The sequence below is a fragment of the Acanthochromis polyacanthus genome, chromosome 8, assembly GCF_021347895.1.
Source record: "Acanthochromis polyacanthus isolate Apoly-LR-REF ecotype Palm Island chromosome 8, KAUST_Apoly_ChrSc, whole genome shotgun sequence".
In the NCBI taxonomy this organism is placed as follows: Eukaryota; Metazoa; Chordata; class Actinopteri; family Pomacentridae; genus Acanthochromis; species Acanthochromis polyacanthus.
Window position 1 is genome coordinate 42961212 of NC_067120.1, and position 16678 is coordinate 42977889.

Sequence of the window (16678 nt, forward strand, 5' to 3'; positions counted from 1 at the left end):
TTGCTGTGCCTCACTATAAAGTTCCTTCACGGAATCATTTTTCCAAGGCTGAAATCCCAAAGATGTATAACGATCTCAAAGCTGAGGTTGCAAAAAGTGTAACTCAGGGAACATACTACGCTGCAACCACAGACATCTGGACCAGTGAAAGTGGGGCAGGGCAACCCTACATAAGCTTCACCATACACTACCTCAGCCCAGACTGGAAGCTGTCATCACACTGCCTGGAAACCCAGTTCTTTCCAGAGGATCACACGTCTCAAAACATCACAGAGTTTTCGAGAACATGCTGGAGGAGTGGGGGATCAAGAAGCAAGACCTCTGCTGCATTACAACAGACAATGCAACCAACATGGTGAAGGCTTTTGAAGAGTTCACAGATCTGTGGCTTGGGTGCTTTGGGCACAACTTAAACCTGGCCATCTCAAAGGCTCTGAAAATCCAGAGGGTGGACACAGCAGTCAGAGCCTGCCGTCATCTCGTCCAAGCCTTTTCACGGAGCTGGAAGAGAAAGAGAGCACTGAAAGAAAAGCAAAACACTCTCAACGTTCCACAGAAGGCTCTCATCCATGATGTGGTGACAAGATGGGGATCTACACACAAGATGGTTGAGCGTTTCCTCAGCGAACAGCAGCCAGTCTGTGCCACATTGGCTGCTGAAAAAGGAACGTATCATTTAATGCCCAAGGATGCAGACATTAGTGTCATGGAGCAACTCTGCCAGCTGCTTGAGCCCCTGAGCAAACTGACTGACGCACTTGCCTCAGAGACACATGTGACGCTGTCAGCCTTGAAACCTCTTCTGGACCACATCACCCGTGATGTTCTGGTCGAAAAAGGTGGGGATTCAGTTTTGACCAAAGAAATGAAACGAGTGATGAGAGAAGATCTTAACAACAGATACACAGAGAAGGCAAAGACAGTGATGGACATGGCGTGTTTCATTGACCCCCGCTTCAAAAGCACCTTTTTAGATGAGCCTGAGGCTGCAACTGTTGAGAGCTGTGTACACGAGGAAGCCTTGAAACTAGCACCTGTAGAGATCAGGGAAGAACCACAAAGCATCAGCAGCACCTCCACAACACTAACCCCTCCAGCATCAGAGGAGAAAGGCCTGGCTGGATTGTTGAGAAAGATTTCCTCAGCAAGGAACCAGAGAAGGGAGGAGGGTCAGTTTATGACCACTGCAGAGAGAGTGAAGGAAGAAATAAAGCACTACTTGTCTCTGCCATCCATTTCAGCAGAGGAGGATCCACTTGTGTGGTGGAGGGGGCATGCATCAGAGCTGCCTCATCTTGCCAGGGTTTCCAGGAAGCTTTTGTGCATCCCAGCAACCAGCGTGCCATCCGAGAGGGTATTCAGTGCCAGCGGGCACATCGTCTCCCCTCAAAGATCACTTCTCAAGCCAGACAAAGTAAATATGCTGACATTTTTACGTTTCAATCTCAACTAGTGATCAAAGTCAGCAGCAAGCAACACCTTATGGTGAGGACTACAGACAATCAGTGTGGCTCATTTGATTTGTTTACATATTTTATGTTATTTTAACCACCATCTGCACTACACATTTGTTTACATGTGGTTATATTGTTCTTGCATCCACTTTACTGTTTTTTTACTACTAGTGTTATTGTATAATATTTGTAAGACTTTCCGAGCACTGAATGTGAAGATTCATACACTTTGCACAACAAATGTTTATGTTAAATGTTAATGTTTATGAGGCAGTGGCACCTTACTTCTTTTGTTGTACTTTATTCCAAATGTTGCTTTCAAGCAAACGGACTACCTCCTGGCTCTTTTAAGGTCCCCTCTTTAATTTTTGTAGCTTATTAATATGCTATTTAAGGTTGAAGTTCTTATTTTGATTGTTTTTTTGCTAAAATAAAAACGTTGTTCATTGATTTAAGTGTGCCTATGAGTACTTTTTAAACATTTTGAACATATTTCACAATACCGTGATAATATCGATAACCGTGATAATTTTGATCACAATTATCATGATATCAAATTTTCATATCGTTACATGCATACACTCAAGGATGAACCACACCTGCGGAGGCCCACAAATGTCTTCCTGATGTCTTGGCTGATTTCTTTAGGTTTTCTAATGTCATCACACAAGGAAGCAGTGGGTTTGAGGTGTGCCTGAAAATACATCTTAATCTATCAAAAGCTTTCAAAGTCAGGACATCATTATCTTGAAGGCATAGCAATCTTAGTGTATGCAAACTTCTGATTATAGAATAGAATTACTTTATTCAGTCCCTCCAAGATTTCGCGGGCGTTTTTCATGATTGTTGCGGCCGAAAATGCCTGAATTCGCGGCAACTTTTCTAAAAAAATTGCGATAAAAGTTGCAATGTTTTAAGCTTATTTGTTGTGATGAAATTGCGGGAGACAGTGACAACTACTAAAAAGCTGCATTTTTTCCAGATTGTAGAACATGTTTCAACGCTGTAATTGACAATATTTATTCCGAAATTAATTATATAACGTTCCAACCCATTTCCACAAAAGCTGGCACACCACAGTGGGAAATTAGCAGCAGCCAGATACTGGTTTAACATGATGTGGTTGGTAGATTTGCGGCACAAAATGCTAATTTACTATTGAATGAATCATATTTGGACATATCTGTCAGTGGCTTAAAAAGTTAATTTCACATCCTGGAACACATGTGTTCACAAGCACACGCTCACGGCTGGTCACGTCAACTAAAAAGAACAGCACAGAGAGCGCAGTCCTGCACCAAGACAGGTGTGTGTTCTGCATGTGTACATACCGAATCGCGTGACCTAAATATGTAGCTGGTAACTGGAATTGATGGGACTCAGAAACACCCCCACAATTTAATCAGTTGTTCCTTGTGTCATTTCCGATACGTCCACAGTGGTAGATTTGTTGTAGGATCACAATCATGTGATCGTCAGCGGGCCGCTGAGGTAGCGTTCACCTGTTGCCATGGTTACTGTGCCGCTATCAGACGCAGTGCCGCTATGAATCCTTAACAAATACGTGGATCCAAACTTTAAGCCGCATCACTGCTGAAGTCTAATCATTTGGTCCTTGTGTCATTTCTGACCGACCCTGAAAATTTCATTCAAATCCCTGAGTCTGTTTTTGAGTGATGTTGGTAACAGAGGAAGGATTCACACACGCCGATTGTCACATAACACTGCCGAGTTCTTTGGTGGAATAATTAAACTAATTTACCTCATTCTTTCAGTGCTGTAATGGATCTGGATGCAACGGTTTCCATCATGGTGATTAATGTGGTCTGTTTTCTGCTCATTTCAGCCGTTCTAATATGTTTCGTGTTTTTTAAAGTGTATTAATCGATGATTTTTTTTTCCTTTTGTATTCCACCACAATATTGCACGGTTGTAAAACCGTTTAGCTTCACTTTGGTGAAAAACATCAGTGAATTAGTTGTTTATCAATGTCTTCAGCAGTAATTTTTGTTGGCAAATGAGAGACATTAGTACCGCACATGTCTGCATTTTCAAACCATAAACAAGGAAGTGAATTCGGTGACGTACGTGCATTAGGTTTGCGCTGGGGACTGCTATGATTGGTGGAACTCACGGGAGGCGGGCCAAAATTGCGGGAAAGTTGCGGTGATTGGACAAAATTGCAAGGCCACGCAAAATTCGCAGAGATTGGTTGATTTCGCGTGATCACAACATCGCAAATTCCTGGAGGGACTGCTATATTAATCCCCGAAGGGAAATTCAATTGTTTGGTCTTATCTCTTTGCTTTTGAATTAAACAGTCCGATTGCTGATGGCAAGAAACATTTCCTGAATTTTTTTGTCCTGCAGTACAGGGATAGGAGCCGTCCACCGATGTTTTGTTGTTCACTGAGGCAAATGTGAAGTGGATGATCCATGTTTGTCAGAATGGCCTCCATCTTTCTAAGTGTCCGTCTCTCCACCTCATCCTCCAATGTGTTCAATCCGATTCCAACTACAGAGCAGCTTTTTTAATCAGTTTGTTCAGATGCCTTGCATCCTTGTTCTTTATACTGCCTCCCCAGCAGACTGCAGCATAAAACAGGACACTTGCTACCACAGACTGATAAAACATCTGCAGCATCTTACTGAAGATGTCTATTGATCGAAGTGCTCTCAGGTAAAAAAGTCGGCTCTGGCCCTTTTTGTAGATCAAGTCTGCATTTTTAGACCAGTCTAATTTATTGTCAAGGTGGACACCTAAATATTTATATGATGTCACCACCTCCATGTCAACACCACAAGTGTTCAATGGATGAAGAGGGGTTTTGGATCTGCGGAAATTTATGATCATTTCCTTTGTCTTTGAGGCGTTGAATAGCAGGCAGTTTTTGTGACTCCAGTCACTGAAGGCACTTATCAGATCTCTGTATTCAGCTTCATGTCCATTTCTGATACATGCCACGATAGCAGTGTCATCAGAGTATTTCTGAATGTGGCAGGACTCAGTGCTGTATTTGAAGTCAGATGTATACAGTGTGAACAGGAATGGAGCCAGGACTGTTCCTTGTGGAGCCCCAGTACTACTCATTAACATCCCAGAAACACAGTTCCCCAGCCTGACAAACTGGCCTTCCTGTCAGGTAATCTGTGATCCATGAAAGACAGGAAGGATCCACTCCCATCTCTGTGAGCTTGTCTTTGAGGATGGTGGGTTGGATGGAGTTGAAAAACCAAAGAACATGATTCTCACATAAACTCCAGGTTCCTCCAGATGAGACAGGGCACGGTGAAGCATGAGAGGATGGCATCATCCACTCCAATGTGTTTTTGTATGCAAACTGCAAGGAATCGAGTTTGTCTTTGACCTCAAGCCTCAGTAGACGTAAAACCAGCTGCGCCAGAGTTTTCATGATGTGTGAGGTCAGAGCAATAGGTCTGTAGTCATTTAGTTCAACTGGACATTTGATTTTTGGTACCGATACAATACAGGATGTTATCCATAGAGCAGGCAGCCTTTGCAGGTATGACTGCGTCTATAGAGAAGCTGATGTATTCAGTAAAACAATCAACCTGTCTGTCAATGTTCATACTGTCCTCATCTGTTTCCAGAAGCACATTCCAGTCTGTTGATTCAAAGCAGTCCCTTAGAGCTTTCACTAGTTTGAGGAGTCCATCCTCTGATTTGGACTTTAGTTGCAGACTGTCTCAGCACACAAGGTTTGTAACAGGTCTGCAGATAAACCAAGTTATGATCTGACCTGCCCAGTGGTGGTAAGGCAGTAGCTCTGTAACCTTCTTTGACATTGGCATACAGCAGGTCTAGGGTTTTATTCTCTCTGGTAGGGCAGTTAAAACTGTCTAAATCCAGTCAGATGAGAGGAGGAGGCTGACATGATTGAAATCTCCTGATATTATTACAAGCGCCTCAGGATGTTGAGTCTGTATCCTAGCAACAGTATCATGCAAAACATCACATGGAACCAAGTCAGTTACCTTGGTGGAATGATATACAAGTATTGTTATGATGTGATCCTTGGAACATAGTATGGCTAAAGTCCATAGTCAAGTCCAAGATTGTGAAGAAAGTAATAAAATTCTATTAAAAAAATCTCTTTCATTATTCTGGCCATTTAAAGATAATTTTGGTCATCTTAACTGACATAAAACAGAGAAGCATCTGCCCAGATTTAATGTCAGATCGTGTAAATTAAAAAAAGGGTTATGTGTCGTTTATACAGTGTAAGTAAACTTCTGGGTTCAACTGTCTGAATTTCATGAGAGGAAAAGGCTGGTAAACTCACAATGCTCAAAAGTATTATTCTCTACCAAAGAAAATGCTGCTCTTACCTTCCTGAACAACTTGCTTGAAAAACAAGACTTTTCTTCCGTTACTTATCTTCATCACCATGTAAGACATTTTCAGAAAGTATGATCAGCAGCTAGTTCAGCCTCAAACAAAAAACAAGCAGCTTCCTAGCAGTCCACCATTATATCCTCAGTACAGCTGCTTCTGCAGAGCTACATCTCTCCAGCCAACGTCACACTGGCTTTGGTTCGGCCCATCTAACCAACTGGAGCAACTTTACACATTTTAAAGAACAAATTCATGATAATAATGTTACAGTGGTATGTTTCTCACTTTTTGTGAAGGAATCCATGTTTCCTCCGTTGTTGAGCTCAGACTAAATGGCTGCCAAATTCCTCTGCTCCTCCGTCAGACTCTCCTCCTCCTGCCAATCACCTGTCACATCAAACACATCTTCATGAGGATACCACTCTATAACACAAGTGTCAGAGTGTCCCATATGTTCATCAGCCAACACAGAGGACACATTTCAACTCAATACTTCACTTTTAGCTCTTTTCAGTTAACTAAAAACTGATACAAATGAACTTAAACTGTTAAAAATAAGGAACACAGACAGAAAACAGACATGGAAAAAGAGAATAAAGAGAACATAAAGATGCTACTGCAGGTGATTCAAGACAGGACTGCTGGTAGAAAACTGTTCATGCTGTAAGTTAGTGAATGTATTTTACTGCTCAGTGTTCTGTTTAAAGCAGCTCTCACTCTCTGTTCTTTGCACTCTCCATAGTGTCAAGTGTCCTCCCACTTTCAATGACAGGTGATTCTCATTGATGATTTTCCTCACAGTTTCTGTAGTTTCCCCACTTGAAAAAGGATGTTTCATCTACCCAGGGTTTGAGCAGGACTCCACTCATCAATCAGACAGTTGCTTTCTTTCTTTTCCCTCTTTTATTTTGCAGTGGTCACAAATTCATGAGATACAGAGGTGGCAACTTCCATAAGTTCATACGTTTAGTTGATAGATAAAGGTGAAAAACCTTTAAACAGAACACAAAAGGACAATGTTCGCATTACTGCATTCAGCAAATAGTAACAACCATTCCTCATGGACATTTTCACCACATTGGCAAATGCTACTCCACTCAATTTATGTTTGTCAACCTCAACACCACATAAACTGAAGCTACAAATCATGGCATGAGCAATATTCAACCCAATACTATACCACACATGAATTTATCTGCATTCTAAAGAGTTAATTTTAAATCACAGTTAAACAAATTACTCTGAGCATTTTTATCAAAATTTTTTAACCATTTTATACTTTTTATTTCATGGTTTTAAAAGTATTTAAAGTGCATAAAGTGCTTTTAAAATGCAATCCTTTCCAGATCCAATAAATAAATAAAGGGCATTGTAAAAACCCACCATTACAAACAGGATGAATTCACTGGTCTTAGCTGGAACCCTCTAATTAGCACCAATTAGGCTGCAATCTTATTTTCAACTGAACAATTACAAAACACACGGAAATTATTGGAAAACAGACAAAGTTTACTCCGTGGCTAATGCTAATGCTAACACATACTGCAGTGGCACACATCGGCAGCTTAAACAGTCTTTTAGAGTCTCCACAATTCTGCTCTTACCGACTGCAACCCGGATTTTGGAGATGAAGGCAATCCTGCACAGTTTGCCGCAGATCTTGATGCTTTCCCAACAGAAACTCACGGACACTTTGTTTGAACTTCGCTGCGTGTGTCCCCTTTTTTGCCGCCGGTGGCAAACCTGCAGCCGCAGATTGTTTCCGCCCCAGCTGAGTGTTAGGCTGGCTACCACCAGCCTGAATCTCAAGTGAGATACAGGCTGGGTACCTGCTATTCATTTTCTTGTAGGGGTGGAGCAGTTTAAAATTTTCCACAGCCGTTGATTGGGCGCTGCATATGTCAGTCAGTCTGGGGCAGTTGAAGCTCACAGCCAATCGTGTCACTGCTAGCCGCTGACGTAAATGCAGAAGCGACGGCAGCACCACGAAAAAGAATCATTGCTGTGTTTGCTCATGTGTTTGCTTCTTTCGCCATGTCGCCGGACGATTCTTGCCGTTTATGTAAAGTAAACATGAGGAAAGTGGACCCCGTGTTTATGCACACTCCACAGATATGTTTGTGTCAAAAACAACGCCGACCATATCAGATAGGTTAGCGATGATGGACCTGATAGTCACCCCGGAGCCGGAGCAGTCAAACAGATGCTGCCAGCGCTGCACCTCCACACTCGGTCGGCTTGAAAAGACTTTCCTTTATTCAGGCAATGGGAAGAGAACGTCCGGTTAAGCAGCGTATCGAAAAGACAACGTGAACCCACCCCGTCCAAGACACCGAGGACTTTTGAAAAAGACCTGCCCAAACCCACCCGAGTCCACTAGCTTGTTCCTTCGGAAACACGACAACAAAGGTAAACGCTTCTTTCTCAAACAACCCATCATGCATTGCGCGTAGTCGCTTAGTGTGCGTCATCGTCTAACTGTCCCTCCCCGTCCTGTGATTGGATCCCTGACTCAGGGACAAATTCAACCCCAGGTCGCCAGACTGCCGAGTAAACGAAATGACAATGAGTGCACAGGCAGTCTGGGTATTCCCAGACTAGCTGAGTGTAGGACCTGTGCGTAAATGCTTCTCCTTTGAGTTCTCAGCTCCTTCCAGTTTGACTTGACACATAGACTGCTTTGCACTCTGTGTCACCTGTACCTTTAGAGCTCTGAATAAAAGAACAAAAGATTTATTGCAAAGAACAAAAAGGTTTTGCCTCCACAGCAGCTTGTTATGAAAATGATTGTATTTGATGATAGAATGTTCTTATTCATTGTAATACTGTGTGATGTGTGCTAAAAGAGGAACAAGGACACGAGCTATCATCAGTATTATTTCATCTTACATGTCTAATTTTAAAAATATGACATTATATAAATATGCACTACTGTTCAAAAGTTTGAGGTCACTTAGAAATGTCCTTTTTTTAAAATCAGTTCTTTTCAATGAAGATAGCATTAAATAAATGATAAATCCAGTCTTGACCTTGTTAATGTGGTAAATGACTCTTCTAGCTGGAAACGGCAGATTTTTAATGGAATATCTCCATAGGGGTACAGAGGAACATTTCCAGCAACCATCACTCCTGTGTTCTAATGCTACATTGTGTTAGCTAATGGTGTTGAAAGGCTCATTGATGATTAGAAAACCCTTGTGCAGTTATGTTAGCACATGAATGAAAGTGGGAGCTTTCGTGGAGAACATGGAATTGTCTGGATGACCCCAAACTTTTGAACGGTAGTGTACAGAAGGATATGGAAATCATAACGCAGTGTTTGAGCGGTCGTAGGTGAGCTGGTGTGCTAAGGATGAAGAGTGGAAAGGCACTTGGTCCTGATGATATACCTGTGGAGGTATGGAAGTGTCTCGGAGAGGTAGCAGTAGAGTTTGTGACTGGGTTGTTCAACAGGATCTTAGATAGTGAGAAGATGCCCGAGGAATGGAGGAGAAGTGTGCTGTGTTCCTCTGATGCTCACTTGAACTAAAAGCATTTGAGCTGCACAAAGTGTGAAATGAGAGAGGAAGCAGTGAATCTCCAAACTGCTGACAGACTTTCACACATTATTGTCCAGTGAAAATCAGCTTTTTGTGCAGCCACACTTGATCCTGATTTGAGTCTTTAAGTCCTGTTCTAGTGATGAAATGAGAACTTCCTTGTGTGTGATGGAGAAGAATAAAGGGCTGTGGCTAAAAATCCTGACTCTGAGTTCTTCATTACAAACACACATTATATCAGCTGGTTATTATTCATCTGCTTTGTTCTACTCAACATGGAACACAGAGATCAGAACAGGTAGAAATTTAAATATAAAACATCATTTATTTTACAGTTGTAAATTTGATTAAATAGAATTAAAAATGTCAACAAAAAGATCAGATCTTAATAATTTATCGTCTCCATAATGTAAAGTCACTTCTGTTCACCTTTTTGGTTCTGAATCAGAGAAAGCAGCATTTTCTCATCAATTCTGTTTCGTGCTTTAATCATTAATTTTTCAGGTCATCCTTGTTACTGAACTGTTTTCCATCATGATGAACTTTTCTTGCCATAAATCTCCATAACTTTCTGATGGGATTAAGGTGTGAGGACTTGGCAGTCAGTTCATCACATCTAGATCACTCTTTCCAAAGTATTCTGTGCTCTTCTGTGGTTTGTGGTAAATTCATCCTGAAATCCTTCCATTTCTGTCCTCAATATTCTACCAAATATGAAAGATTCCTTTGGAAGCAGATCTTCAAGGATTTTAGATTTGATTTCCAACAGTCAGAATGTTAGAAGTTTCCCTGTTGATCATATTTTACTGATAGTTTCTCCCAAATGTTTCAGCTCATTTTTACTGGAATATTCCGAAGTAAAGTTTGTGTTTTCTGGTGAATGGATCAGATCTCACATTTAGTTTCAATCAAACCCTGAGGCTTCTGGAAAATACACACAGCTTTAAAATAATGTTGGATCATCTGCTGACTGTGTCGTTATTAAATGCTTTTAGAGTTTCATTATTTTAACCCTCGTGTCATTTTAAAGTTTGAAAATGTGGAAAATAATAAATATTTTCACAGTGAAACTTCTGATGTCCACATTTTGACATTTTTGGGAAATTTTTCAACATTTTTTGGTGCAAAAAGAAGAAACGTTTCAAAAGAACATTCACATAAAAATCGACCAAAATCCAGTAAATTCTCTGGATTTTGGTTGATTTTTATGTGAATGTTCTTAAAGAAAATATCAGAAGTTTTACTGATAAATATGGAATCACTTTAGATATTTTTAGAATTTTTATGGAGAATGTTTACTAATTTTTTGAAAATATTTACAAGAATTTTCCTGCCAAATTAGGGGGATTTTGTTTTGTTATTATAAATAAAGCTTTTAAGGAATTTTTGGATTTTTTTTCCTGAAGGTTTTTGCACATTTTCATAAATTGGGTGAATTTTTTTGCTGAATTTCTGGATTTTTTTCCTGTTTTTTGGTGGCGTAAATGAAGGCAACAGGAGGGTTGATATCCAGAGCTAATAATAAACAGCAGAGGACTGATGGGTCTCCTTGGTGTTTGCTCCTGTTAACATCTCATCTTCTAGTAGTTCCACATTGAAGGAATTCTGCTGGACAACATTGAGAGCATATGAATGAATTTTCCATCCAAAATAATGCAGTGAATGTCAAATAAAGTGGTGTTGAAGCTTGTCAGAAGCTTTCAATGAATGTAGAAAGAGTGTAAAAGCAGCATCCTCTACCAAATGAGCACAATCCATCAATCATCATCAAAGTGTCCAAATTCCAGAGAAGACATGAACTGCAGATTGTAAATGAGTCAAAGTATCCATTTAAAATCATTTCTAGACCATGATCACAAAGTCAAACACTAGATTGTTCTTTTGTCCTTTTGTGTCTCATTTTCACAATATTTTGTCTGGTTTTTGTCTCATTTTTTGTCTTTTTTAATCTGACTTTTGTGGTTTTGATCCTGTAGTAAAAAGCGGTCCGGCCCACTTGAGATCAAACTGGGCTAAATGTGGAACCTGAACTAAAATGAGTGTGACTCCCTGATTGAAAGCTTCTTTGAATGCTTCAAACAGTCATTCTCTAATATCAGCCCAGAAAAACGGATCAAAGTTGGTTGTAAGTCCATCTGGAGCCGCTGATTTCCCCAAAGACATTTTCATTCCAGCTCTATCAATCTCTCCAAACACGTGCTTTTAAAGTCAGTCTGAGGAAGAAATGCTTTGACTTTTTAAGAAACAAAAGAAGAGGGGGACTGATTTTGCTCTTCAAGGTAAAATGGGAAAAGTCAGAAGTCACTTCAGTGATGCAAGAAGAGACTCAATTGTTCTAACCTGGCTAAGACTCAGACACTGCAGTCTGAAAAGTGGACTGGCTTTGATTGGGAAGCACAGAGATAGGAACTGTGAGTGTGGTGAACTAGAAACTGTGAGAAATGTTCTCCTTAAGTGTAAGCTCTACTCATGCCAACAGAAGAAACATTAGAGACAAGGAGCAGCTGGACGAACTGTTTTTAATCTTTGCTTTCTACTTAACATGGAGGAGTGGACAAATATGAAGAAACTTCTGAACTTTCTCATGACCACAGGACTGCATAAGAAAATATGGAGGATTCTCTCAGGACTATGAGTAACATCCAGTAGGTGGCAGCAATACGCCAGTGATGCGTCTGGTCTGCCTAATTCAATGAGGAAGAAGAAAGTAACTCAGTGTTTCTGCCGGAACTTCACAGTGTGACACCCGGCGGATGTAAACAAAGAAGCATGAGTAGAGTGAACTTCACTGCTGTGTGGACTGAGCTGTAAAACGGCTGTATTATAGTATGAATGAGAAATATCAGAGCGTTAAAGTAACGATGTGTTCAGTTGAGTATCTGAGAGAGTTGATCAGCGACAGACTAGCTGCTGCTGCTGGAGAAATATTCTCAGAGTTTGAAAAAACCATCGTCCAGTACCAGGAGGAGATCGATCGTCAGCGCAGACTGCTGGATGTCATCTGGAAACCACACATCCCCTTACAATCCATAGGTGTGTATGTGTTTTGATGGTGAAGAATTCCACTTCTAGCATGTAGAACATCATGAAGTGTTGAGATGAACTGAGACACACTGTGAGGAAGAGAGAATGGGCTCATAATATGGAGTCTGTTAGTTGATGCTGTGTGGAGTTTTAAAAACGTGATCGTTGTGTTGATTGACCCTGGAAGCAAGAACCAAAGTTTCCTGTTCAGAGGTGCTGGAAGTGTTTATCTGAACTACTCCACACTGACAGCAACTGCACTGTGTTATCAAACAGTTTAATAATAAAACTCTGACAGAGGACTCAGTCATTCCATCATTTCAGTCCAGAGACATAATTCCATGTATAGAGATCATTCATGATCTAAAGAAAGCGCACGTACAGAGTTAGAGAGTATAGAAGTAATGTGTTCAACTGCATTCCACTATTAACATGTTGGGTTTCACTGATGAGTCAAATCAACAGTACAGTAACCAGCAGTAAAAAAAGAATAACATTAAAATCCAAATGTCCTGACAGGTTTGAAGGCTGAAGAGGACAGCAGCTTTACTCAGACAGATTTTACTGGATCCCCATCAAACCTGTCTGTGTGGTGTGTAGAAAAGTACCCAGTGGTGTTTACCATTAGAACTTTGTGATCCTGTATCCACTGTGGAACAACGTGTTCATAGAAATGTTCAGTCATTTGGAGATGCTTGTATCATTCCTGCTGCTGTTTCATGGCTCAAAGATTTCTATTATAAACCATCATATTCTTTTTGCATCAAACATTCAACTGTTGAGCTGAATTTGTTGGAGACAGCCAGTCCTGGACAAAGTGACAGATGTGTGTTCTCTCATCATCACAGTAGTAACCATTATCTTTTGTCTCTTTTTCCCTCCAGAGCTCCCACAGTCTTATGTCTGTGAGAATGAGAAGACTGTTGTTGACCATCAGCCCCATGACCAGGAGAAAAACTCCATGGTGGATCATGAGGACCCAGAGCCTCCACAGATTAAAGATCAGCAGGAGGAACTCTGCACCAGTCAGGACCAATCAAACCCAGAGATTTCTCAAATTAAAATGGAACAGGAAGAATTGTGCACCAGTCTGGACCAATCAAACCCAGGGTTACCACAAATTAAAGTGGAACAGGATGAACTCTGCTCCAGTCAGGAGGAAGAGTTAATTGGATTGAAACAGGAGACTGATACCTTTGAGGTGACTCCTGCTGATGAGGAAAGTGACCACAGTGAACCAAAACCAAACAGTGATCAGCTCCTGTTTCACATCTCTTGTGTAGCTGAGAGCCCAGATCAGGAAGGATGCAAGGATGTAGACTCAGGATCAACTAGATGTATCGAGCTGAAACCAAGACATCAGAGTAACAACAGTCACAGTAATGATGTAGACAATGCTCCAACATCAGCGACACAGTGTGATAATGACAAGGAAAGAAAATGTGCAACATGCGAGGTCTGTGGAAAAGCTTTTAGTCGTAAATCAAATTTAATCAAACATCACAGAACCCACACAGGTGAGAAGCCATATTCTTGTGAAACCTGTGGAAAAAGCTTCAGTCAGCGGAGCTCTTTGACTGAACACTTGAAATATCACACAGGTGAGAAGCCGTATGTTTGTGGAACCTGTAAAAAAGGCTTTATTCGACGGACCCATTTGACTGCCCACATGAGATGTCACACAGGTGAGAAACCATATGTTTGTAACATTTGTGGAAAAAGATTTTCTAGTTCATCAGCACATAATAGGCACATGGCAGTTCACAAAATGGTAAAGCCATATTCTTGTGGAACCTGTGGAAAAAGCTTCAGTCAACGGCGCTCTTTGACTGTCCACATGAGATGTCACACAGGTGAGAAGCCATATTCTTGTGGAACCTGTGGAAAAAGCTTTAAACATAGTTATCAATTAAAAGCCCACATGAGAATCCACACAGCTGAGAAGTCATGATCCTGAAACATCTGTGAAAAATAAAGAAGAACTAAGCTTGAAACAACATGTAAGAATTGGTACAGGTTAAAAGTAGATGTTTTAGATTTAAAGCAGCTTTCATCTGTGCTTCAACAACAATTGTGAGGAAGTATGTAAACAATCCTTGATGATTAGACCAGATAGAGTCTGGACTGTGGTGGTGGAGCAGCAGGCAGAAGAACCAAACTGAATGTCTGGATGGATATGGTATTGGTACAGACTGCTACATTTCTGCTATCATGACATCCTTCATCAGCAGAGCACTGATTGGAGATAATGTGAAGCTGTTTGGAACATTTTCACATCCTGCTGAGAGAACATGGCTGTTCAGGTGTGAACATACTGCTGGAATCCACTCAGCTTGAGTTCTGCTGTCTTTCAAGTAAAAGGAGGCAACGAGATACAGAGACATTGTGACAGTAGGACACAACAGAGTGTGTCACTGCAGCAGAGGAGATCTGGACGTGAAATAAAGTTGTAATAAAACGTGCAGCTCCATGACTGCTTCATGAAATGTTTTGAATGTTTTCAAACAGATGAACATTTACAAGTTGTTTCATAATTAATGTAACATTGAAGATCCCCAGCAAGAATAACTCTGAGTCAGATATCAAAGACATAACCAACATTATTATGTTTTCAAGCAACAGACATGTGGTTTTACTAGTAGTAGCTGATACACTCCTGCAAATGTTAAAACCAGAAATGTTAAAAACAGGTGAAGCTGTGCTGCAGTTTCTGCTGGTTACATAAAGGTCTTATGCTATTTATTTCTTCTATTGTCACCACATAGGTCATCTGTGTGATTTGTTAGTAGGATCTCATTGTGTCGTCATACAGCACATTGAACCCTTGTATTGTCTTAACGTCCTGAACACTCCTCCTGTCCTCAGGGTCAAAAATGACCTGCCTCCACTGAGCCTCTAAAATAGAGCAGCTTAATGGAATTTTTAACCAAAAATCTATTTTACATGAAGAAACAACCTGTCATGCATCACACACTTTGTGAATGCCTGTTTTTGCTTCCTCAGAGGGTAGAAAGACTGTATTTAATCAGTGAACACCATTCGTTTTTATACCATTGTTCATGCTGTAACTGTTTTCTTTCTTTAAGTAGAGGTTTATTATCACTATTATTGCTGCTAAAGGTACTGCATAGGTGTAAACATTTCTTGTTTTGCAGGAGATAATACTTCTATAGCCTAATAAAGTACCAGAAATGTGCAGAAATGAACTTGAAATGAATTTTTGAAGGGAAACAACAGTGTACTGTATACTGTACAATGGAATATAAAACTACAAAACTCAACTACCAGATACTAGTACTCTCTCATTTTTTGAGTCATTGCTCCCACCCGAAAGATGCATAACCTACATCAATCATAAGAACAGAAAAAATAACAGATTCAAGCAAAATATTCCAAACATATTAAGCTCTAATTAACACATGGAGGACAGAATGCAACTGTATTTGTCACACGTGCAGCACACAGTAATTTGTTTTACAGTCCTTCTTGTTACTCCTGGATGACTGAAAAAAATCTGATCTCTGGACCTGCTGGGAACTGAAACCTGAAAACTGCCCTCATTGGCTTCAGCAATATCAGATTAGTCCATATTAATTTGAAAATCTGCAAATATGACAATCTCAACAGTCCAGAAGTAGCCAGGGTGTAGAATCTTGACCCCCACTCTGTATTATGCTAGTTATTTAATGTTTTGTAACCTCGGTCACTTTTCCATGGGGGTCAATTTTCTATCTGACCACGCGGTAAAAACTGACCTGAAGACAGTCTTTGTACCCTGGTGGTGTACAGCTTTGATGAAAATATAAACAAAAAACAATGTTTCACTTTTTCTAATGTTGGGGCCACTTGAGGAAAAGTGATCAAATTTCAAGTTGAAAAAGGTCATTTAGGGGCCGTTCTATGCTATTAAACATGGTGGCCTGGTTCATTTTGACCCGAAGACAGCACTAAGGTTCAAACAACAGCAAATCAGTAAAAGTATTTTCCAGTTGAGTATGCTAAGAATTTACCTCAAGTTTAAATAATGAGTCCACAGTATTATTAGTTATTTAAAGAAATGCATGACCAGAATTAGCAACAAAAATGACTAAAATGAGACACAAAATGAACATCTCATTTGGATCATTTTGTACATTTCAGTCTGTTTTTAGGAAAAAAAGTGTCATAAATCAGACTGTAAATGATCTATGAACAAAGCTCTCTGTAAAAACCCTCAGAATGTTGAATAGAATAAATGTGGACAGTTTCATGACTGTAAGAGAAGATTTCTGGATCATTTTGTGTCTCATTTGTGTCATTATGTG

The 16678-nt window shown here is 40.3% G+C and overlaps 2 protein-coding genes across 42 annotated transcripts in view; one reads left to right on the forward strand and one right to left on the reverse strand.

Moving 5' to 3' along the window:
* LOC127535152 (zinc finger protein OZF-like) overlaps positions 1-16678 on the reverse strand; it is a 201137-nt gene that overhangs the window by 18647 nt on the left and 165812 nt on the right. The window contains exon 2 of one of the 41 annotated variants that reach the window (XM_051952287.1): positions 6097-6198. The exons of 38 other annotated variants lie outside the window; for them this stretch is intronic. The gene's annotated coding sequence lies outside the window, so the exon portion shown is untranslated. Of the gene's footprint in view, positions 1-6096; positions 6199-16678 lie in introns of those variants that run through there. 2 more of the 41 variants (XR_007943805.1, XR_007943807.1) reach the window with 2 other exon arrangements.
* On the forward strand, positions 12104-15661 carry LOC127535155 (zinc finger protein 239-like). The gene is made up of 2 exons (XM_051952306.1): positions 12104-12383; positions 13259-15661. Exons 1-2 carry the CDS (start codon positions 12179-12181, stop codon positions 14323-14325), a joined length of 1272 nt encoding a protein of 423 aa, XP_051808266.1. The 5' UTR covers positions 12104-12178; the 3' UTR covers positions 14326-15661.